Below are 24676 nucleotides of genomic sequence, written 5' to 3' on the forward strand. Positions count from 1 at the left end.
TCCTTTTTCCAACCATGACACCATCTCCCCAGACAATAACGTGTGTGCAGCTGCATGTTAGCTGCCAGGCTCAGGCAAAAACAGTTGGTCACGACCCCCTTCTAATATGCCTAAAATAGACCTACTAGCTTTTTCCAAAACGGAGACTCCAAATCTTCATCCGCAGCATTATTGCCTTTAGGTCCATGATTGTTCAACAACTTGTTTGGCTTTGTATGTTAACTCTCTTTTCAGCCACCAGGTTCCAGATGCTACCATGATGCCAACCAGACTTCCCTGGACAGACAACCCCACCAATGTGTCCTGGAGCTCCGCTTCCCCAGAGCCCTGCCCCACTAGGGAAAGAGAGAGGCAGACTGGGAGTATGGATCCACCTGCCAACACCCATGTTCAGCGGGAAAGCAATGACAGAAGCCAGACCTTCCACCTTCTGCATCTCACAATGACCCTGGGTCCATACTCCCAGAGGGATAAAGAATAGGAAAGTTATCAGGGGAGGAGATGGGACACAGAGATCTGGTGGTGGGAACTGTGTGGAGTTGTACCCCTCTTATTCTGTGGTTTTGTCAGTGTTTCCATTTTATACATAAAATTAAAAAAAAAAAAAAGATTGACACACACTGCGAGTAAAAGGCTGGAACACTGAGAACCAGAGCCGAAAGTCTCCGAGAGCCCAGGCTGCTGGCAGAGAGGGGAGGGATCCAACAGGGAGAGGAGGAGGGGAAATCCTGTTTTCTGGGCGCAGGAGTGACTGAGCCAGTGTGGAGCTGAGATGCTGCTTGTCACAACAGCAGGTGACTGAAAACACCCTGCAAACGGGATTCATCCAAATGGTCCTGGCGCTTTGTAGCCAAGTCTCTGAGATGTTATTTACCCACATCCTTTTTAAAATACTGACTTTATGTCGGGCGGTAGCGCAGCAGGATAAGCACATGTGGTGCAAAGCGCAAGGACCGGTATAAGGATCCAGGTTCGAGCCCCCGGCTCCCCACCTGCAGGGGAGTCACTTCACAGGCGGTGAAGCAGGTCTGCAGGTGTCTGTCTTTCTCTCCCCCTCTGTCTTCCCTCCTCTCTCCATTTCTCTCTGTCCTATCCAACAATGATGACATCAATAACTACAATAATAATAACCACAACAATGGTAAAAAAAAAAACACAAAAAACCAAGGACAACAAAAGGGAAAAAAAATAGCCTCCAGGAGCAGTGGATTTGTGGTGCAGGCACCGAGCCCCAGCAATAACCCTGGAGGCAAGAAAAAAAAAGAGAGAGCTTCATAAGACAGACAGACAGAAGGCAGCAGGGGAGCCTCACACAAGCCAGACCTGCACTCTGTTAGCTGAGCTGTCTCCTCCACCCGTCTCTAGCCACATAAAGTGACCCTCCTGTCAGCACTCACTGAGCTGCTTTCCACCAAGTGAGACTGTGGGGAAGAGGACGGTGACCACATGCTGGAGAGGCTGTGAGGACAAAGGAGCCTCCTCACTGCTGGTGGGAATGTCAGTGGTCCAGCCCCTGTGCAGGGCAGTCTGGAGACTCTCAGAAGCTAGAAGTGGACCTGCCCTCGGACCCTGCAATTCCTCTCCTGGATAGATCCTCAGGAACACAACACACTCATCCAGAAAGATCTGTGTGTACCTGTGTTCACAGCAGCACAATGTGTAACAGCCACAACCTGGAAGCAACCCAGGTGTCCAACAACAGCTGAGTGGCTGAGCAAGCTGTGGTCTAGATACACAGTGGAATACTACTCAGCTGTGAAGAATGAAGAATTCACCTTGTTCCCCTCCTCTTGACTGGAATTAGAAGGAATCCTGTGAAGTGAGCTCATCCAGAAAGAGAAGAATGGGGAGCTGGGCAGTAGCGCAGCCAGTTAAGCGCAGGTGGCACAAAGCACAAAGACCTGCGCAAGGATCCCGGTTTGAGCCCCCGGCTCCCCACCTGCAGGGGAGTCGCTTCCCAGGCGGTGAAGCAGGTCTGCAGGTGTCTGTCTTTCTCTCCCCCTCTCTGTCTTCCCCTCCTCTCTCCATTTCTCTCTGTCCTATCCAACAACAACATTAATAACAATAGTAACGACGGCAATAAAACAACAAGGGCAACAAAAGGGAATAAATAAATAAATTAAAAAAAAAGAAAGAGCAGGAGGCAGATGGGCTGATCTCACTCAGGGACAGAAGTGGAGAAATCAGAACAGAAGGAGAAACACCAAGCAGAACGTGGGCTGGGTTTGGCGTCTTGCCCCAAAGCAAAGGACTCTGGGTAGTGGGGGGCTCTCAGGTCCTGGTGCTGATGGAGGAGGAGGCCCTGGGCTGGGGGAGAGGGTCTGCAGACGCCTGTCACGGGGAGATGAGAAGCTGTGCCCATGTGTGAACGCTGTGCTGGAAGCTGTTAGCACCCCCCTTTCAATGATTCGGAAAAGAACAAAGAAATCGGGGAAAGCAGAAAGACACGTCTTCCTCCTCCTCCTCCTCCTCCTCCTCCTGCGTCAGGGGAGACCGTCTCTCTCTCTAGGGACGGCGGTTCTGAGCCTCTCTGCACCCGTCCTCGTGCGGCCAACTCTGGGTCCTCCGGGCTCCCTCCCCCACCCACAGGCGCTGAGGTCCCGGGGCTTCCTGCCACCTTCCCGTGACCACCGCTCCCCCTCATTCTCCTTCCAGTCCTCTCCTTTCCTTCCTGTCTTCATCTTGCTCCGGCTTGCAGTCTCTAGCTTCTTTCCCTCGTTTGTTCAGGTGGGCACTTGGATCTTTGGTCTGATTTTTCCACCTCTTCTAATACGACTATTAAAACCATGACATCTCTCCCTGGAGGATGTCGGCCTCAGCTCCCAAAGTCTAAAAGGACGGATTCTATGATTATTCAGCTATGATTCTCCCTGTAATGTCTGCCTGGCTCAGTGGTTATTCAAAAAGATCTCAATTTCCAAACGCGGAAAATTATTCTGGTCTTATTTTTATAGATTGTTAATTTAAGTTTGTTGGGTCCAAGGCTATTTCCCACACGGCACGAAATTTCTGTAACTCATCAAGGCGTGTTTATAGCCTCAGACATCCTGTGAGGGGACCAGATGTTGCCTTAATCAGATCATGGAGGGGGCCGGCTTGGGCCCGTCATGGTCCCGTCATGGTCCTCTCTGTTTTCTGTTATTTCCCTCAGCTCCATGTCTCTGAGCTAGGTTTTCCTGCCTGGATCTCTAAGACAAGTCTACTTCCCCTATTTTTAGCTACATTTATTTGCATCTCAGTAGATGTGCTAGGGGTTACAATGTGAAGTCTGAGTACTTCACTCCCCATGAAGAAGGACAAAGTTTCATTTCTTGTGACATAAGAAATCTGCTCAGCCCCAAGCTGCTCTAAGGCGCGTTGATCAGAGAATCTCTCTCCCCCCCCAAGCTGCTCTAAGGCGCGTTGATCAGAGAATCTCTCCCCCCCCTTTTTTTTTTGCTTCCGGGGTTATTGCTGGGGCTCAGTGCCTTCACCAGGAATCCACTGCTCCTGGAGGCTATTTTTTCCTCTTTTGTTGCATTGTTGTTGTGGTTATTATTATTGTTGTTGTTATTGGATAGGACAGCGAGAAATGGAGAGAGGAGGGGAAGACAGAGAGGAGGAGAGAAAGACAGACACCTCCAGACCTGCTTCACCGCCTGGGAAGCGACTCCCCTGCAGGTGGGGAGCCGGGGCTCGAACTGGGATCCTTTCGCCAGTCCTTGTGCTTTGCTGCTTTGCGCCACCTGTGCTTAACCCGCTGTGCTACCGCCCGGCCCCCAAGTCGGAGTACTTTTTATATTCCACAACATGACAGGCTGGGAGTATGGACACACTGTGAATTTGCCAAACGGATCCCATCCAGCCTGTCACACTGGCACCCAACTGCCCGCAGACGCATCAGCGCAGAAGACAGGCGGAGATCCACCCTCGGAGGGCAGTCGGGGAGGTGGGCGACCTGGTGGTCATGTCCAGGGACGCCTTTCCTGCCCGCCCCAGGCCCCGCCTGGCTTGTTCTGCCCCTTGTCACAGAAGGCAGCACTGAAGTTGCAATCCAGAGGCCTGCTCGGGCGGGGGTGTGAGGAACGGGGGGGGGGGGGGGGGGAGGGGCTGGGGGAAGACTTTCTTTTTCTTTTCTTTTTTAAAACATTTATTTAAGAAAGGAGACATTAACAAAACCATAGGATAAGAGAGGTACAGCTTCACACCATTCCCACCACCAGATCTCCGTATCCCATCCCCTCCCCTGACAGCTTTCCCATTCTCTATCCCTCTGGGAGCATGGACCCAGGGTCATTGTGGGGTGCAGAAGGTGGAAGGTCTGGCTTCTGTCATTGCTTCCCCACTGAACATGGGCGTTGACAGGTGGATCCATACTCCCAGTCTGCCTCTCTCTTTCCCTAGTGGGACAGGGCTCTGGGGAAGCGGAGCTCGAGTGGGCAGAGGATATGAACAAGCCGTTCACTTCAGAGGAGATCCAAGATCCAAAGTCTAACAAACATGAAGAACTGCTCCAGGGGCAGACTTTCATACCGTCCAGATACTGGGCTGTGGGGAAAGCTGCTAGGCTTTTTGTTGTGCTTTAGTGCCGACTGATAACATGAGAACAGCGACGTAATTCCACACTGTGCCCACCACCAGACTGTCTTCCCCAGGGCCTGGGCCAACCTGCATCCTCACCAGCAGGCAGGAGAGGCCCTTTCCCCCACAGCCTCTCCAGCAGAAAGAGAGAGACCAAGGCCGAATGATCTCACTTTCAAACACACTTGAGAACAAAAGACAATCAGGGAAACACAGGTGAAACTGGGGCTGGGGGTGGCGTCTGGCGTCAAAGCAGAGGACTCTGGGAAGGAGGGAGGGGGCAGGGTGAAGACACACTGGGGTCCTGGTTTGTCTCCTAGACCAGTGTCAAGGGGAGATGAGAGGCTGCACCTATGTGTTAGAGGCTACACTGTGAGCCACTAGCCCCCAGTAACAACAACAATGATCATAAATAATAAATAATGATAATGATAATAAGCAACAAAGAAATAAAGGGGAAGCAAAGCAGAACTGGGGCAGGTGGGCAGGGAGGGGCTGGCTGGGTCGGGGGGCCTCAGGGGTCCTGGTGCAGGGCGGAGGGCCAGGACCCGAGTTGGGGTAAGTGTCCTTCCCCGGGGGAAGTGGGAGCTGCCCTCCTGTGCCCAGCTGCACTGTGGTTTGTTAGCCTCAGTAAAGGAAAAAGCTTCAATAAAAATAAGATTTATCCTAAAGAGAAAAGGGAGTCGGGCGGTAGCGCAGCGGGTTAAGCGCAGGTGGCGGAAAACGCAGGGACCGGCGTCAGGATGTGGTTCCAGCCCCCGGCTCCCCACCTGCAGGGGAGTCGCTTCCCAGGCGGTGAAGCAGGTCTGCAGGTGTCTGTCTTTCTCTCCCCCTCTCTGTCTTCCCCTCCTCTCTCCACTTCTCTCTGTCCTATCCAACAACAACAACAGCAATGACAACAATAAATCCAATGCCAAGGGCAACAAAAAAAAAAAAAAAGGAAGAAAAAGATGCAGAAAACAGAATGCAGATCACCCCCAGGGCTGCGGCCGCTCCCGTCTGTAGCACAGCTTCCTGATTCTGTCAAGGGCCACGAACTCCAGTCTCCCTCCACCCCCCCCCCCCCCAGGACATGTCCTGGGTCCCGGGCAAGGCCGGTGGGTGGTTCCCTCCGCGGACTCCTCTCATGCTGACAGGTTCTCCCAGCCGAGAAGAGATGAAGCCCTGCTCTGGCCTCCACTCACAAGCTGGCCCTTTGACTCCGTGCTGCTGAATGAGAAGGAAACACTCTCGGCCATTTGTAGTGGGGAAGCCTATTTTTAGAGCAGGTCTGAAATTCTGCGCTGCGGTCTGGGGCGGTATGTGGTCTTCCGGATGAAGGAGAGGGACAGACTAGAATATTCCATGAAGATGAGGTCCCCTCAGCTCATCTTTCTGCGCTTCCTGTCAGCTTCTCTCTCTCTCTCTTCTCTTTCTCGCTCCTCCTCTCTCTCTCTCTCTCCCCCTCTCTTCCTCTCTCTCTTTCTCTTCCTCTCTCCCTTTCCCCCTCTCCTCCTCTCTCTCCCTCTCTCCTGTCTTTCTCTCCTCTCTTTCACTCTCTCCCTCTCTCTCTCTTCTTTCTCTCCTCTCTTTCACCCTCTCCTCCCCCCCCCCCAATAGTATCCAAGCACGTGTAAGACATCATCGCAGGGCTGTGGGCGTTGGCAGGGGGAGCTGTGTGCCCACCAAGGGGACCAGCCGGCGCTCAGTTCACGATCTGGGTGGCGCCAGGCATCCCATAACCACCAGGATTCACAGCCCAGATGGAGAAGTCAGACGCCCAGCTACCACCCAGAGGGACTCTGTCCTGGGCACTCTATTTCTGTTTAACATTCCTTTTCTTTCAACTTTTATTGGGAGGGGGGATTCATGGTTTACAATCAATACAGCTGTGGGTCCATGTGTCACGCTTCTGTTTTCTGCAAACCCCCCCCCCCCCCAGCCCAGGGCCTCCTCCTCCATCAGCACCAGGACCTGAGAGCCCCCCCCCCCCCCCACTACCCAGAGTCCTTTGCTTTGGGACAAGACACCAAACCCAGTCCACATTCTGCTTGGTGTTTCCCCTTCTGTTCTGATTTCTCCACTTCTGTCCCTTAGTGAGATCAGCCCATCTGCCTCCTTCTCTTTCTGGCTGACCTCACTCCCCAGGATTCCTTCCCACTCTGTCCAGGAGACACACAGTCTCTTAAGTGTCGCCTTACAACCTGGGCAGAGGCCGCAAGGCTGTGGTCGCTGCCATGTCTGCCTTCAGCCACTGGGCGGCACTGCCTCCCACCACATTTCCAGCGGCTTCCTTGCAGCTGTGAGTTTGGGAGTCTGACCTCAAGGTGCACCACACCCACCTCCAAGGCCCAGCATCCCTTTGCCATCTCTCAAAACCACGGAAACATGACAGTCCCAAAGGCAGACACCCATGACGTCACAGGCGAAACCTCACCCGTGTGTCCTGGAGCCTCCCCTCCCCAGAGCCCTGCCCCACTAGGGACAGACAGACACAGGCTGGGGGTGTGGATCCACCTGCCAACACCCATGTCCAGCGGAGAAGCAATGACAGAAGCCACAACTCCCACCTTCTGCTCCCATAAAGAATTTGGGTCTATGCTCCCAGAGGGATAAAGCATAGGAGAGCCTGTGTGACCTCTGCATCCCTGTAGATCTGAGCTCACATTCTGTGGTCATGAGGAGGAGCATTCCAGGCTGTCCCAATATTGACCCATCTTCCTCCGGTGTAGCATGTTAACTCTCTTTTCAGCCACCAGGTTGCAGATGCTACCATGATGCCAACCAGACTTCCCGACCCCAATGTATCCTGGAATCTCCCCTCCCCAGACCCCTGCCTCACTAGGGACAGACAGAGACAGGCTGGGGGTGTGGATCCACCTGCCAACACCCATGTCCAGCGGAGAAGCAGTGACAGAAGCCACAACTCCCACCTTCTGCTCCCCATAGAGAATTTGGGTCCCTGCTCCCAGAGGGGGAGAAATGTCAGGGGAAGATGCCCAGAGGGCTCTGAGCCCCAACTCCATCAGGACCTGGAGAGAGAAGAGGACAAAGGGAGGGACATTTGGAAGTACTAACAGGGGTAGGTGTGACATGGAAAGGGAAAGAGTGGGACTTTTTAAAAAAAGGGCAAATACCTACAAATATAGACAGATAGTTGTAGAAATCATAGTCATCCCACACCTGTGACCTTGGGAGAACCACTGCAGTTTCCAGTGGAGGGGATGGGGACACAGGGCTCTGGGGGTGGGAACAGGGTGGAATTAGGCCCCTGTGATCTTTTAATTTTGTAAATCAATATTAAATCACTCATAAAGTGATTCAAAAATCCCAAAATAAAAACAAATGGGAATATATATATATAAATGATTCATAAATGTAAAAACATGAATCAAATATGTATTTAGATTAAAATTAATTCATAAGCCCAAACATTAAATTATATTTAAAGATATATAGTTTTAGTTATAGGTGGTGGTAGATATAAAGTCAGCCCACAGCTGTGACCTTGGGAGAACCACTGCAGGTTCCAGTGGAGGGAGTGGGGACACAGAGCTCTGGGGGTGGGAATGGGGTGGGGTTAGACCCTGTTAGCTTATAAATGGTAAGTCAATATTAAATCACTAGTAAAAAGTCATTCATAAGTCCAGAAATAAAGTAAAATACATACAAATAAAAAGGTAATTCACAGATGAAATCTATTTATAGAGAGACAGTCGGCCCGTGTCTGTGACCACGGCAGTTTCCAGTGGAGGGACCGGGGACACAGAACTTTGGGGGTGGAGACGGTGGAACCGTACCCTGTCACCTAGTAATTTTGTAAGTCACTCAAATCTCTCACAGGATAGAGAGAGAGAGAGAGAGAGAGAGGAAGCAAATAAGTGGGTGGGCTGAAGGAAGCTTGGGTGACGAGAAGCGGCCGGTGGCTGAAGATCTTTCTGGAACCCTTAGCTGAGGGCCACTAAGCCAGGACCCTGAGGAGCTGCCATCTGCCCTGCAGGAGCCGCCACAGTGCGACTCGCGGGGCTGCCTCTCAGTGCAGCGGAGCGCTGGGCAGACTCCCCGGCCCGGTGGCGGCCACTGCCTGCTGGGATTCCAAGGCCGGGACGCACTTTTCATGAACACGCGGCCGGTTCTCCGTGTCACGGCTGTTAGCTGTTACTTTATTAGTGTTTGATTTTTTGTTTTCTTCTTTTTTTTTCAATAGAAGCAGACAGCGACTGAGAGAGGAAGAGGAGAGAGGGAGGAGGGACACTTATGCGGAAGATGTGTACATTTTATTTGTAAGACTTATTTTATTAAGCCCCCAGAGCCCTGCTGAGCTCTGGCTGATGGTAGAGCTGGGGATTGAACCTGGGACCTCAGAGCCTCAGGCAGGAGTGTCTTTTTGTAGAACCACTGTGCTGTCTCCTTAGCCTTATTATTATTATTGCTAAAATAATTATTAATGATCAACAAGACTGTAAGATCTCAGGGGCTCAGGCAGAAGTTGAAAAACAAGATCAGAAGAGCAAATACAAGTAGAACCTGAAATGGAATTGGAGTATCGCACCAAAGTAAGACTCTGGGGTGGGTGGGTGGAGAGAATTCAGGTCCAAGAAGGATGACAGAGGACCTGGTGGGGGTTGTATTGTTATATGGAAAACTGGGGAATGTTATGCATGTACAAACTATTGTATTTACTGTCGAATGTAAAACATTAATTCCCCAATAAAGAAATTAAAAAAAAATGATCACAGGGCTACAACCCCACACAGCTCCCATCACCAGAGTCCCTGTCCCATCCCCTCCATTGGAAGCTCCCCTGTTCTTTATCCCTCTGGGAGCAGGGACCCAAATTCTCTATGGGGAGCAGAAGGTGGGAGTTCTGGCTTCTGTCATTGCTTCTCCGCTGGACATGGGCTATGCACCAAATTCTGGTCACTACGATACCTCCCAGCCACACCATTCTGTCTATCTCACTAAAGATACGTTATTTTATTATCATTGGGGAGCAGAAGGTGGGAGTTCTAGCTTCTGTCATTGCTTCTCCGCTGGACATGGGCTATGCACCAGATTCTGGTCACTATGATACCTCCCAGCCACACCATTCTGTCTATCTCACTAAAGATACGTTATTTTATCATCATTGGGGAGCAGAAGGTGGGAGTTCTAGCTTCTGTCATTGCTTCTCCGCTGGACATGGGCTATGCACCAGATTCTGGTCACTATGATACCTCCCAGCCACACCATTCTGTCTATCTCACTAAAGATACGTTATTTTATTATCATTATTTTTTAGCCAGAGTCCTGCTCAGTTCTGGCTGTTGGTGCTGGGGCTTGAACCTGGGACCTCAGAGCCTCAGGCCTGTGAGTCTGCACTGCTCTTTATTGAGCGTCTTCTTTGCTGTCGGTCTTGAGCAAACGCTTGTGCCGGGGTTCAGCCTCAGGTGCGGCCTTCAAAGCCAGGCCTGAGCTCTTTCAGCCTCAGTCACACGGCCAGGGACAGGACGGCCACGTGTCACCGCGGGACGGTCCCCCACTGTCACGGGAAGATGCCTAGCGACAGACACGCGGCAGATACGAGAGCAGACACACGGGGCTGCAGGTGGCGGAGGGCGGGTCTCTGCTGGGTGAGGACGACAGTGGCAGACCACCACCTTTTAGCAGGGTCTCAACGAAAGTTCTGGGCATGTAAAGTACCTTTTCCTCTCTCTCTCTCTCTCTCTTTCTTCCTTCCTTTCTTCCTTTTTTCTTTCTTTTTCTTTCTCCCTTCTTTTCTTTCTTTCTCTTCCCTCCCTTCCTTCCTTCCTTTTTTTTTTTGCCTCCAGGGTTATCGCTGGGGCTCAGTGCCAGCCCTATGAACCCACTGCTCCTGGAGGCCATTTGTTCCTTTTTTAATTTTCGATTTCTTCCTATTTCACTTTGACAGGACAGAGGTAAACTGAGAGGGGAGGGTGAGACAGAGAGGAAGAGAGACAGATAGACATAAAGACACCTGCAGCCCTGCTCCACCATTCATGCAGCTTCCTTCCCTTGCAGGTGGGGACCGGGGCCTAGAACCGGGGGCCTCGTGCACTGAACAGGGCGCACCACCAGCTGGCCCCACGTCTCTCTCGTTTATGGGAATCTGTGTGCTGAACCTCGCTGACGGGGGTGGGACCCGAAGCCCAGCATTTGGCAATGGCCCAGGCTGTTCACACCACCTGGCTGAAGCCGCTGGGAGCCCGGGGACCTCATGTGACGGGGGGCTGGTGGCTGCACGGTCCCGAGCGGTGGCCGGGACAGACGGCAAGAGAACGGGGTGTGATTACAGCGTGTCTGGCGCGGACCAGCGACTGGCAGGTCCCCGAGGAGAAGGGTGAAGGGATCAGCATCAGGAGCCGTGACGCTCACCTGCGGCCACCCTTGGGTCAAGCGGACACGGAGCCAGAGGCGCCGCTGCCCTTGGTGACGACTTTGGGGTCCTAAGCAGCCAGGGCACCGGGAGTCAGAGCCCCACGGGGAGTGTGGGACGGGCTGGCTGCTGGCTCTGCCCTCCCCCACCTGCACCGGACAGGAGCTCAGCCTGTTTTGTGTGACACTGTGCAGCTGACGTGGGATGATAAGATTAATCATCATAATAAGACACAGAGAGAGAGAGAGAGAGAGAGAGAGAGAGAGGATATGCCACTAATCCCAGATCAGTGAGAGATGGGGTTAGCCCAAGCCCTTTCACATGCTTAACTGCTATTTAGTCACTCAGTCCCTTAAGATTCACAGAGACAGCCTTAACTATGTGCAAGGATCTGAGTTCGAGCCCCCCAGTCCCCACCTGCAGGGGGGGAGCTTCACGAGCAGTGAAGCAGGGCTGCAGGTATCTGTCTGTTTCTCTCCCTATCTCCTCTGCATCTTTCAATTTCTCTCTATTCTATTAAATAAAATAGAAAAATAAATAGATTCACAGAGGCTTAGGCTCCATCCCCAGGAGAGGAACTGCAGGGTCACAGGGCAGGTCTACTTCTAGCTTCTGAGAGTCTCCAGACTGCTCTCCACAGGGGCTGGACCACTGACGTTCCCACCAGCAGTGTAGAAGACAGCACAATGTGTAACAGCCACAACCTGGAAACCACCCAGGTGTCCAACAACAGCTGAGTGGCTGAGGAAGCTGTGGTCTAGATACACAGTGGAATACTAGTCAGCTGTGAAGAAGGATGGAGTCACCTTCATCCCCTCATCTTGGATAAAGCCTGAAGAAATCCAGTGAAGTGAGATCAGTCAGAAAGAGAAGGAAGCACATGGGCTGATCACACTCAGGGACAGAAGTGGAGAAATCAGAACAGAAGGGGAAACAGCAAGCAGAACATGTGGACTGGGTTTGGTGTCTTGCCCCAAAGTAAAGGACTCTGGGGGGAGGGGGCTTTCAGGTCCTGGTGCTGATGGTGGAGGAGGCCTTGGGCTGGGGTGGGGAGACACCTATCTCAGTGAGATGAGAAGCTGCCTCCAGGTGCCAACATCTGTACTTATTGAAAACCATTAAATCCTCCAATAAAATTATAAGCAAAGAATTTCACAGAGAATTGGTGCACCTGGTTGACGCACATGTCACAATGTGCAAGGACCCAGGTTCAAGCCCCTGGTCCCCACCTTCAGGGGAGAAGCTTCACAAATAGTGAAGCAGGACTGCAGGTGTCTCTCTGTCTCTCTCCCTCTCTGTCGTCTCCTCCTCGCTCAATTTCTCTGTCTCTATGCAATAATGAATAAATATATAAATAAATGAATAAAGAGATAAAAGAAGAAGAAATACACAGAGCCTGGAGTCCACCCCGCACTCAGGTCTCAGAGGAAAAGGAGGAGTCGGGAACAGGCCCCGGACATAGCAGCCCTGCTGCTGGGCTGAGGCCAAGGAGCCACGAGCCCCGATGTTGAGTTAGAGGCGTTCGAGACGGAGTGATGCCTCTCCTCACGGGGGAGGCGACAGTCGTGGGGAGCCCCGGGCCTCCAGCGGGCGGCGGAGGGCGTGTGGGTGTAGTGAATCGAGATGGTGGCGCCAACTCCGGGCTCGTCACGGCCTCCTCGAGGGCCTTGCGCTCAGCACTGCGTGCGATTCGCTGGGTGCGTCACCGCCTGGCCTGGAGCGGCTTCTGGGTGTGGTGAACGAGGTGTTTCAGCCTCATTCCTCTGTTTCAACCCATGTTGCCCAACCCCATTCTCACTAGAGACCCTCCGTTCTCCATTAAACAGTCTAGCCCCTAACGCTGACTCACTATCAGGCCACCCCAGCAGCTGGGGCCCTAATCGGGGAGTCCTGAGATTCCCACACAGACATGATGGGCCTCGACCTCGAATAAATCCCTCTTTCCATTGTTACAGGTCATCTCCATCAGGAACAACAAAATAGATCCCTTTGTGGGCCTCCATAGGACCTTGCCCTCAACTTGGATCAACAATGGTAGAGAATGTTCCATCCTCTGAAGGGAGGCTGGACAACATACTCTATGCTCCACCTGAGGAAGATGGGTGGATATTGGGGCAGCTTGGAATGTTCCTACTCATGACCACGGAATGTGAGCTCAGATCTACAGGGATGCAGAGGTCACACAGGCTCCTAAGCTGAATATGGGCCCCAGATCACATCAAATCTGTGGGGTTTACAGTCAACAGTATTTATACCTCTTTCCCATATTAGGGAGCTACTCTCTTCCCTGATCCAGCTTTCTGTTCCTTTTCCAGCCATGACATCATCTCCCCAGACAATAACTTGGATCCACCTGCATATCAGATGTCAGCAAAACAAAACAAAAAACTAATATAGCCATGGGCCCTTTGTAATATAACTAAAATAGGCCTACTAGCTATCTACAGAATGGAGACCCCCCCAAAATCTTCATCTGCACTATTCCAGCCTTTAGGTTCATGATTGGTCAACAATTTGTTTGGCTTTGTATGTTAACTCTCTTTTTCAGCCACCAGGTTCCAGATGTTACCATGATGCCAACCAGACTTCCCTGGACAGATGACCCCACCAGTGTGTCCTGGAGCTCTGCTTCCCCAGAGCCCTGCCCCACTAGGGAAAGAGAGAGACAGGCTGGGAGTATGGATCCACCTGTCAACACCCATGTTCAGCGGGGAAGCAATTACAGAAGCCAGACCATCCACCTTCTGCATCCCACAATGACCCTGGGTCCATACTCCCAGAGGGATAGAGAATAGGAAAGCTATCAGGGGAGGGGATGGGATACGGAGTTCTGGGGGTGGGAACTGTGTGGGGTTGTACCCTTCTTATTCTGTGGTCTTGTCAGTGTTTCCTTTTCATAAATAAAAATGAAACATTAGAGTCTGGCCCCACTGTCACCGGCCAGTTATCCGCAGTTGTGGGGACTTACTTCTGGGCTCTCAGCTCTACTCCACTGGTCAGTGTGTCTATTTCTCTTCCAGGACCAGGCGTGTTGGTGGCCTTGTAAATGGGTTGAGGTCTGGGAGGTTGAGGCCTTCAGTCCCGCCCTACAGGGCGAGCTCCCTCGGGCCCCTCAAGACACTTCAAGAGGAGATGTGTTCATTTATGAAAGTGAGAGAGAAGAGATAGCCCACAAAACAAACACTCCACCACCTCGGGAGCTTCCTGACTGGTTCCATGGTGTCCCCACGTGGTGTCAGGGCACGAACCCAGGGCTTCCCACACAGCTACGGTGGGCGCCCCACTGGGGGAGCTACCTCCTGGTCCCTGAAGTCTATGCCTTCTTCTTCTTCTTATGACTGTTGTCATCACTATTATTGTTATTGCTGGGGTTTGGTCCCAGCACTATCCATCCACTGCTCCCTGTGGCCATTCTTTTCTTCTTGTCTATTTTATTGGACAGAGACAGAGAGATGTTGAGAGGGAGTGGGGAGATAGAGAGGGAGAGAGACAGAGAGACAATTGCAGCCCTGCTTGTGAAGCTTCCCCCCTGCAGGTGGGACGTGGGGACTCGAACCTGGGTCCAGGCACACGGCAACACACGTGCTCCATGGGCTAACCCCACCCCCCCCCCCAGTCCCCCAGCACCTGCCGACGCCGTGATCTGCTGCTTCCACGCCCACTACGTCTCGTTCCATCAAACGGCAAAACTAGCGAAGCCAGGGCCCTCTGGAATAGACCTGCTAGTTTTTTCCAAGACGGAGACCCCCACTCTCCATCTGCACTATTCCAGCCTTTAGGCTCATGATTGGTCAACAGTTTGTTTGGCTTTGTATGTTAACCCTCTTTTCAGCCACCAGGTTCCAGATGCTCCCATGATGCCAACCAGACTTCCCTGGGCAGACGATCCCACCAGTGTGTCCTGGAGCCCCGCTTCCCCAGAGCCCTGCCCCACTAGGGAAAGAGAGAGACAGGCTGGGAGTATGGATCCACCTGTCAACACCCATGTTCAGCGGGGAAGCAATTTCAGAAGCCAGACCTTCCACCCTCTGCATCTCACAGTGACCTTAGGTCCATGCTCCCAGAGGGATAAAGAATGGGAAAGCTGTCAGGGGAGGGGATGGGATACGGAGTTCTGGTGGTGGGAATTGTGTGGTCTGATACCACTCTTACCCTGTGGTCTTGTCAATATTTCCATTTTACAAATAAAAATTAAAAAAAAATCACAATATACCCAAATAAACAAGCTCCCCCCAAAACCAAAAATAAAGAAACAAACAAACAAAGTCAGCAGAGGCCCCAGCCCTCACCACCCAGCAGGCTGGATTTTGGGTGTGGAGTGAACGTGGACACGGGAGGCCAGAGGTTGCTGCGGCTGCACACGGATGCTGAGCTTCCCCTGAAGATTTGGGGCTTTTCAGAAGGACCTGGACACAGAGGACACACTCAAGAGCCCGGGCATCCCTCTGCCAGCGAGGACAGAGCGGACAGCAGGGCCAGGCTGATGGCCTCAGAGAGGACACTCTCCCGCTCCCGTGCGTCTGTCAGGAGGGGAGGCGGCCATGCATGGCCAGCAGGGCGCCCAGTACCCCAGCCAAGGGCCAGCCTGCAGGGGCGGCGGGCTGGGGGAGACGGGCCAGAGGACACGCAGGACAGCAGGGCCAGGCTGAGGGGGGGACGGGCGAGCTGGTGGGCACCCTTCCTGCCCTGGGTCCACTGGGACCTGGTGCCCTTCCCAACGGGGGCACATCACGGTCCAGCCCCCGCCCCACCTCAGTGCCTCACACGGCAAGCTCCCCGTCCTCTGTGTCTTCTCGAGAATATAGAGATACCCCCCAAAACCAGGTTGCTAGGCGGATTCTTTTATTTTTTTTTACCAGTGATCTAATATCAATTTATAAAATTATGAGATCACAGGGATCTAATTCCACACTGTTCCCACCCCCAGAGTCCTGTGTCCCCCTTCCCTCCATTGGGAACTGCAGGGGTTGTCTCAAGCTCACAGATGTGGGGTGACTGTATTTTCTTCTTCCTTTACCATTTCATGTATTTATTCATGAAGAAGACAGGCAGAGAGAAAGAACCAGACGTCACTCTGGTGCATGAGCTGCTGGGAACTGATCTCGGGAACTCACGCTTGCAAGTCCGGTGCTTCATCGCTGCTGACTATTATTCCTTTAACTGTCCACCTGTGTCCTTCCTTTTCCCTCTTCTCACTCGCCACGGAGGCCTCGTCTCAGGGTCCCTTGTCCTCTCTCCCTGTCAGGGAGTAGAGTCTCGGGGACAGAAGGATGAACACAGGCCCCTGGGAAGGAGCTGGAGCCCTCAGCCCTCCCGCCGCCGCCTGGCAACAACAGCTCACCTCTGGCTGAGGGAGAAGGGCTCAGGGAGGGGAGAAGCCCGGCCCTCAGATAAGGGCCCTTGCTCCCGTGATGGGCAGAGACAGACAGACGCCAACCTCGGGAGGGAGGCCTCTGGACTCACCGCTTATCCACTTGGCCTGGGGGTCGTGGATTCTGAAGTGGTCGCTGAAGAGGTCCTCCACCGTGACCTTCTTCTTCTGAGACAGGTCGGTGTCTTCCGCTGAGAAAGAAGGAGGCAGAGAGCCACCCTTTAGGATTCCGGTGAAATAAAACAGAGGCAGGGGAGGCGGCACAGGGGTCTGCAAAAGGCTGTCCTGCCCGAGGCTCTGAGGGCCCGGGTTCCATCCCCAGTCCGCCACCAGCCTGGGCTGAGCAGGGCTCTGGTGGGTGTGTCTCTCTCCCTCCATCATTAAAATAAAACAAATCCTCTAAGACTGGGGAGGCAGCAGAGGGATCTGCAAAAAGCTCTCCTGCCTGAGGCTCTGAGGCCCCGGGTTCCATCCCCAGCACCACCATCAGCCAGAGCTGAGCAGGGCTTCCAGTATAATGATAATAATAAATAATAATAATAATAATGATAATAGTAACAACAACAACAAAACAGTCTTGAGACAGCACAGGGGTCTGCAAAAGACTCTCCTGTCCGAGGCTCTGAGGCCCCAGGTTCCATCCCCAGCACGACCATCAGGCAGAGCTGAGCAGGGCTTCCAGTATGTTAATAATAATAATAACAACAACAACAGTCACGAGACAGCACAGGGGTCTGCAAATACAGAGGCCCCAGGAGCCCTCTGCCTATACCACCAAACAGTTTTCAAACTGGGGCGGCTGTCCCTGGGCTGAGCTGTCAGGACACCCGTACCCCTGAGGGCCCCACCCACCATGGGCCACCCTCCACGGGCCAGGCTGGTCTCTGTCCCTTTGTGACTGAGTGGGAGAGACTCCGGTTCACAGCTAACCACATCCCCAGGCACGAGCACAGCTTCACCGTGAGGCTTCCCACCATGTCCACTCGGCTGTAGCCAACAGGAAGAAATGTTTTCACTAAACCCAACCCTTACTGTGAAAGAGCCATGGCGGGGACGCCCCACTCTCTGCAGGGAGGCCGCTCAGCCTGCTCTGCCCCTCGAGGAAGACGGGTCCTGACATGACAGCAGCCTAGAAGGTTCCAGCTGTGCCCATGGACTGAGAGCTCAGACTGACAGGGACTCAGAGGCCACACGGGCTCCTGTGCTGATGGGAACAGACACGGGCCCTGGGTCAGACCAGCGGGGTTACAGTCAATGGCGTTTCTGCACTTTCCTCACGTCTAGGGGCTGCTCTGCCCTGACCCAGCTCTCTAGGCCTGTTCCCAACTTTTTAATTTTTTAAAAAATTTCTTTATTATTGAATCGAGACAGAAAGAAATTGAGAGGGGATGGGGAGATAGCAAGGGAGAGAGACGGACAGACACCTGCAGCCCTGCTTCACCACTCATGAAGCTTCCCCTGCTGGTGGGGGCTGGGGGCTTCCCCAAGGAGCCTGTCAGGGGACTGAGCACCACACACACACACAACCACACACACACTACACACACACACAAACACACACACTCACACACAATCACACTCACACACACTCACACACACACACTCACACACACCACACACACACTCACACACATACCACACACACACACAGACACTCACACACTCACACACACTACACACACTCACATTCACACACACACACACTCACACAAACATTCACACACACTCACACACACACACACACACTCACACACACTCACCCACACTCACACACACACACACTCACACACACTCACACATACTCACACACCACACACACTCACACACACACACTCGCACACACTCACACACACACCACACACACTCACACACACACACTCACACACACAGCACACACTCAAACTCACACACTCACAAACACGCACACACACTAACACACACTCACACACACACACTCACACACACACACAAACACACCACACACACTCACACACACATAGCACACACTCAAACTCACACACTCACAAAAACAAACACATACTCACACACAAACACACCAAACACACTCACAAACACACACACAGCACACACTCAAACTCACACACTCACACACACAAACACATACTCACACACACACACACACACACTCACACACACTCACACACACACAAACTCACACACTCACACACACAAACACACTCACACACACACTCACACACACACATACTCACACACACTCACACACACACATACACTCACACACACACACACAGCACACACTCAAACTCACACGCTCAAACACACACTCACACACACAAACACATACACACTCACACACTCACACACACACACACTCACACACACACACTCACACACACACACACACACACACTCACACACACACTCACACACACTCACACACACACTCACACTCACACACACACTCACACTCACACACACACTCACACACACACACTCACTCACATACACTCACACTCACAGACACAGTCACTCACACACACAGACTCACACACACACTCTCACACACACTCACACACACTCATACACACACACTCACACACACAGTCACTCACACACACAGACTCACACACACAGACTCACACACACAGACTCACATACTCACACACACACACACTCACACACACACACTCACATACTCACACACACACTCACACACACACTCTCACACACACTCTCACACACACTCATACACACACACTCACTCACATACACTCACACACACTCACACAGTCACTCACACACACAGACTCACACACACACTCTCACACACAGACACACACACTCACACACACAGTCACTCACACACACACACTCACACACACTCACACACTCACACACACACTCACACACACACACTCACACTCACACACACACTCACACACACTCACACACACACACTCACTCACATACACTCACACTCACAGACACAGTCACTCACACACACAGACTCACACACACACTCTCACACACACTCACACACACTCATACACACAGACTCACACACACAGTCACTCACACACACAGACTCACACACACAGACTCACATACTCACACACACACACACACTCACACACACACACACTCACATACTCACACACACATTCACACACACACTCTCACACACACTCTCACACACACTCATACACACACACTCACTCACATACACTCACACACACTCACACAGTCACTCACACACACAGACTCACACACACACTCTCACACACAGACACACACACTCACACACACAGTCACTCACACACACAGACTCACACTCACACACATACTCACACACACACACTCACACACACATTCACACACACATTCACACACACTCACTCACACACAACACACACACACACACACACACAGACACACACACACTCACACAACACACTTTCACTTCATGATCAACAAGACCACAGGATCACAGGGGGACAATTCCACACAGCTCCCACCACCAGAGTTCCATGTCCCAGCCCCTCCATTGGAAGCTTCCCTGTTTTTTTTAAGATTTATTTATTTATTTATTTTATTATCTTTATTTAGTGGATAGAGACAGCCAGAAACTGAGAGTGAAGGGGAGATAGAGAGGGAGGGAGAAGGAAAGACACCTACAGCCCTGCTTCAGTGACTTGCAAAACTTGGCCCCTGCAGGTGGAGACTAGGGGCTCGAACCCAGGTCCTCATGCACTGTGACACGTGTGCTCAACCAGGTGTACCACCACCCGCCCCAGGAAATGTACTTTTAAAAATAAACCCAGAAATCTTTGTTAAGAAGTCTTGCTTCCATGTGAGTCCCTGGTCTGTGTGGGGCTCAGATCGTTCCCCGTTCAAAGTCTGTTCACTCACAGCAGTCACGGAGCAGCCTGGACCGAGAGCAGCCCCCGGACAGGGAGCAGCCTGGACCGAGAGCAGCCCCCTGGTCAGGGAGCAGCCTGGACCGAGAGCAGCCCCCTGGTCAGGGAGCAGCATGGACCGAGAGCAGCCCCCATCCAGGGAGCAGCCTGGACTGAGAGCAGTCCCCGGACAGGGAGCAGCCTGGACCGAGAGCAGCCCCAGGTCAGGGAGCAGCCTGGACCGAGAGCAGCCCCAGGTCAGGGAGCAGCCTGGACCGAGAGCAGCCCCTGGTTTGGGAGCAGCCTGGACCGAGAGCAGCCCCTGGTCAGGGAGCAGCCTGGACCAAGAGCAGCCCCCGGTCAGGGAGCAGCCTGGACCGAGAGCAGCCCCCGGACAGGGAGCAGCCTGGACCGAGAGCAGCCCCCATCCAGGGAGCAGCCTGGACTGAGAGCAGCCCCCGGACAGGGAGCAGCCTGGACCGAGAGCAGCCCCCGGACAGGGAGCAGCCTGTACCGAGAGCAGCCCCCGGACAGGGAGCAGGATGAGCAGGGCCTGAGTGCCCAAAGCCCAGGGCTCGGCCCTTCCCGCCGCTGATGCTCTGCCAAGGGCTTCCTGCCGGGTGCTGCCCGGTGCTGGTGCTAAGTTGCTGCTGGTGGTTAGAGATTTGCTTGTTGTGAGGCAGAAAGGGACCGTGCTCGGCTCGCTCAGGTGCGTGAGGTGCTGGGGCCTCGGCATGCAAGGCCTGTGCTCTGCTGGTGAGCGGGCGCCTGGGCTGGACCTTCTCCTTCCCTCTCTTCCTGCCTTCTTCCTTCTCCTCCTCCTCCTCCTCCATCTCCTCTTTCCCCTCCGTTCCTCTCTCTCTTTTTAACTCTCTGTCTCCTCTCTCTCTCTTTGCCGCCAGGGTATCTCTGGGGTTGGTGCTGGCACTAAGAATCTCCCTCCAGGGTCATTTTTCCCTCCCCCTATTTTATTGGATAGAGACAGAGGGAAATTGAGAGGAGGCGGAAACGAGGGAGGGAGGGAGGGAGGGGGAGGAAGAGGAGGAGGAAGGGAGAGAGAGAGAGAGAGAGAGAGGGAGAACTGCTTGAGGAGCTCACCCCCTGCAGGTGGGGAGCGGGGGCTCAAACCCGGGTCTTTACACGGGTCCTTGTGCCCAGTACTATGTGCACTTAACCGGTACACTACCATCTGCCTCCCTCTTTCTTCCTCTTTCTCTTTTTTCCTCCTCTTCTTCCTCCTTCCCCTCCTCCTCCTTCTCTTTTCTCCACTTCCTCCTTCTCCTCCTTTCCCGTCCCCTCCTCCTTCTCCGTCAGATCAAAGAACTGCAAGCAAAGGTTGCTGTCACAGACACGGAGCCGGGCAGACGTCAGGAGCCGGGCAGGGGCAGTCAGAGCCCCGGGCGTGAGGAGCACGGCCCCTGTGCAGAGCGAGGGCCCCCCACACAGCCACGCACGTCCCCGCTGAGCTCTCTGGACAGACGGACTGGGACTCTAAAGAGACAAGAAGGCCAGGCCGGGCAGGAGGGCGGGGACCTCGCTGAGCCGCAGGACCTGGAGCCAAGCCGCCAGGGAACCTGCAGGGCCAGGTGGGTGATTCCCTCCCGACTTGCAGGGAGCAGCTGGGGACACCCTCCTGTCACTAAGAGCCCCGCTCGGCCCATTTTGGGCTTGCAAGTCTATTTTCCTATTTTCACACCAGCTTGATCGCTCCCCTTTTTTTTTTCTAAGCTCAGCGCAACAATTCCACCTCGGTCAGAAACTACCAGCTACATGCAGACGACTTGTGCTGAGTGGGGGAAAGGCATTTCCGACTCTGTGACTCGGCTTTCTGCCTTCTGGTTGTCTTCTGTGACCAAGACATCGTCTCACCCATGGGGACGCCCTCCCTTTGGGGCAAGGGAAAATGTACCCACAAGCATTGATTTCTATTAAAAGCGTTTGCTCACAAGTTCATGTCTTCAGAACTGACTAAGGAAAATGGAGGTTGGGCCGGGCCCTGGGCTGGGTGCTATGGTGGTGCCCTCACCTCCTCCTTCTCCCTCCTGTAAAATTCTCTGTCTGCTGCCTGGCTCACAGGACCAAAGCAAATGAAGACGAGATGATTTGGGCAAAGGTCACACTTGGGCCTTTATAAAGCCAGGAGCCCACGGGGGCTGCCTCCTGCTGTGGGCGTCCCTGCCCTCCCCACACAAATACACCCAGGGGTGTCGGGCATTAAGCCAACTCCCCCTGCTGCACTGCTGACACTACGGCCTATTTACATAATCACTGTTTTGCCTGAAAGATCCCCATCTTTGATCTATCTTCTTTCTATCTCGAGACCCACCCTGCCTGGAGGGTATTAATTAATCCCACCTGTTAAAACCTTCCTAACAGTTGCTAATGGAGTTTCTACCTTAGCCAGTTCTTTCCTTTTCTCCACCCCCCTTCCTAGCCATTTCCTTTTCCAACTTGCCACTTCCAGTTCTATGATATAAAAAAGCACTGTCTCTGATCAATATTTAGACACACTGCGTTCCCGCTCCACCATGAGTTCCTGGTCTCTCTCCCGCAAAGCTAGCCCGGTACAGGGGCCTATTTTTGGTTTTGTGGGTTTTTTGTTTGTTTGTTTGTTTGTTTGTTTTTGTTTTCATAGCCCTGCTCAGCGGTGATGGTGGTGCTGGGGACTGAACCTGGGGTCTTTGGAGCCTCAGGCAGGAGAATCTCTTTGCAGAACCACTGTGCTGTCTCCTCAGCCCAACATTTACTAACGAGCGAGGAAGAGAGAGGGACAGGGAGAGAGAGAGAGGGAGTGCACACACCAGAGCATCACTTAGGCGCACGCAATGCAGACACCCAGCTCAGGGCCTCACACCTGCAAGCCCTGGGCCTAGCCAGACTTTTCTGAGCAGGAGAGGAGAGAAACTCCATTTTCACTCTCCCAGGTGTTTCTGAAGCCGGGGTCTGAGCCCTATAGAGCTCTGTAGCATGACAGGACTGGGGGTTCTGAGGGGCGGGGCTGGGTGGTGGCGCACCTGGTTGAGCGCACATGTCACAGTGCACAAGGACCCAGGTTCAAGTCCCTGATCCCCACCTGAGGAAGATGTTGTTTTCGACGGGTTAGGTTGTTTTCGCCGGGCTGGCTTCACGGGCAGGTAACAGACGACCAGGGACTCATAGTTGAGCTGTAGGCAGTATCTCTTTATTCATGCAGGACGCAGCACAATCTAAGACGAGCTAAGCTAAACTCAAAGTACAGTACTACTCACAATGCTGTCTTTATATATACTTGCCAAGTAAGGTGGAAACAGGATGTGACATAGAGAGGGTGGAGAGAAAAGTGACTGGTGACAATCAGAGTGTGACAAGGAGGGGGCAGATTAGGCAAGAATCCTATCACTGAACTACAAATGCCCTGGAGGGAAGGTGGAACTTGTTAACAGTAAATAGAATGAAGTGGTTATGTAAATAGAATAGTGTTAAGCAGGGGGGATTTAAACCAAATGAAACAGAAAGGGTCTCATTTATACCAACAATTCCCCCTTTCTTTTTAACTAATGGCCATTGTGGGGTGAACAGAAACGTATATCGTACAGGCGTTTTCAAAAGAACTGGCATATAACATGGAAAACAAAATAGGCGAGCAGCAATAATCAGTGTGATGCCAAGTAGAGCTTTTCTTGCCTCAAAGGGCAAGGCCTAGCAGGCGAAAGGGCATTTCTTGCCTCTGGGAATGCTTCATGCCTCTGGGGGCATCTCTTGCCTCAAAGGGCATTTCCTGCCTCTGTGGGCATCTCTTGCCTCTTGGGGCGCTTCATGCCTCTGTGGGCATAACCTAATAAGGAGGGGGAGCTTTCTGCCTCTGGGACAGAGCCTGCAGGCGAGGGGACATGGTCTATAAAGTTTCAAGGCAACTGGCTGAAGTTAGTCTTTGAGAAACACAGCAGTGTGTACCAGTAAGTCCAATGGAGGTGTCAGTCCAAAGTAGCTGACCACAGAAGAAAATGCCAAGGGATGAAACGCTGTATGTCTGTCTCGATGGGGAATGTCGGCCACCTGAATTCTGCTTTTCTGTAGAGAGTGATCTTTGGAGTCTGTGAATCTGTTTCTTCAGGTCGTGCCAGGTCTCATCATTGGTTTCCGGGGGCGATGTCAGAGAACCGGATCCAAATGGATTTCCAGGAATTCCATTTGAGTAGATGCTTTTTCATGTGAAGACTTTGACAGCTGAAATTCACTTACTTGTCAAACAAAACTTGTAGCAGATTAGAAGTTTACTATAATTGATAACTCCATTATAATTGGAAGTCCTTTCTAGTATGATTTTAAGGTTGTTTAAACAGTTTAAACTCAATAAAATGTAGAAAGGTAAACAAAAGAACCACGGTTAAAAGCCTCAGGCATGAGAATAATTAACATAATCATTGCACTATCTGCCCCACCCATAACTCATACCGTTTTGAGGATTAAATATTTCAGATTTATGTCAAGACGTAAAAGAGAAATCAAAGGAGGGAAAAAACAATTTTTTGG

At 52.5% G+C, this 24676-nt stretch overlaps 1 protein-coding gene across 1 annotated transcript in view; it reads right to left on the reverse strand.

Annotated features, from left to right (window-relative positions):
• LOC132539739 (dipeptidyl aminopeptidase-like protein 6) overlaps positions 1–24676 on the reverse strand; it is a 211967-nt gene that overhangs the window by 18433 nt on the left and 168858 nt on the right. The window contains exon 3 of the mRNA XM_060195681.1: positions 16379–16477. Within this exon, the coding sequence (XP_060051664.1) occupies positions 16379–16477 (99 nt within the window). The remainder of the gene's footprint in view (positions 1–16378; positions 16478–24676) is intronic.

This window comes from Erinaceus europaeus, chromosome 8, assembly GCF_950295315.1.
Source record: "Erinaceus europaeus chromosome 8, mEriEur2.1, whole genome shotgun sequence".
NCBI lineage: Eukaryota > Metazoa > Chordata > Mammalia > Eulipotyphla > Erinaceidae > Erinaceus > Erinaceus europaeus.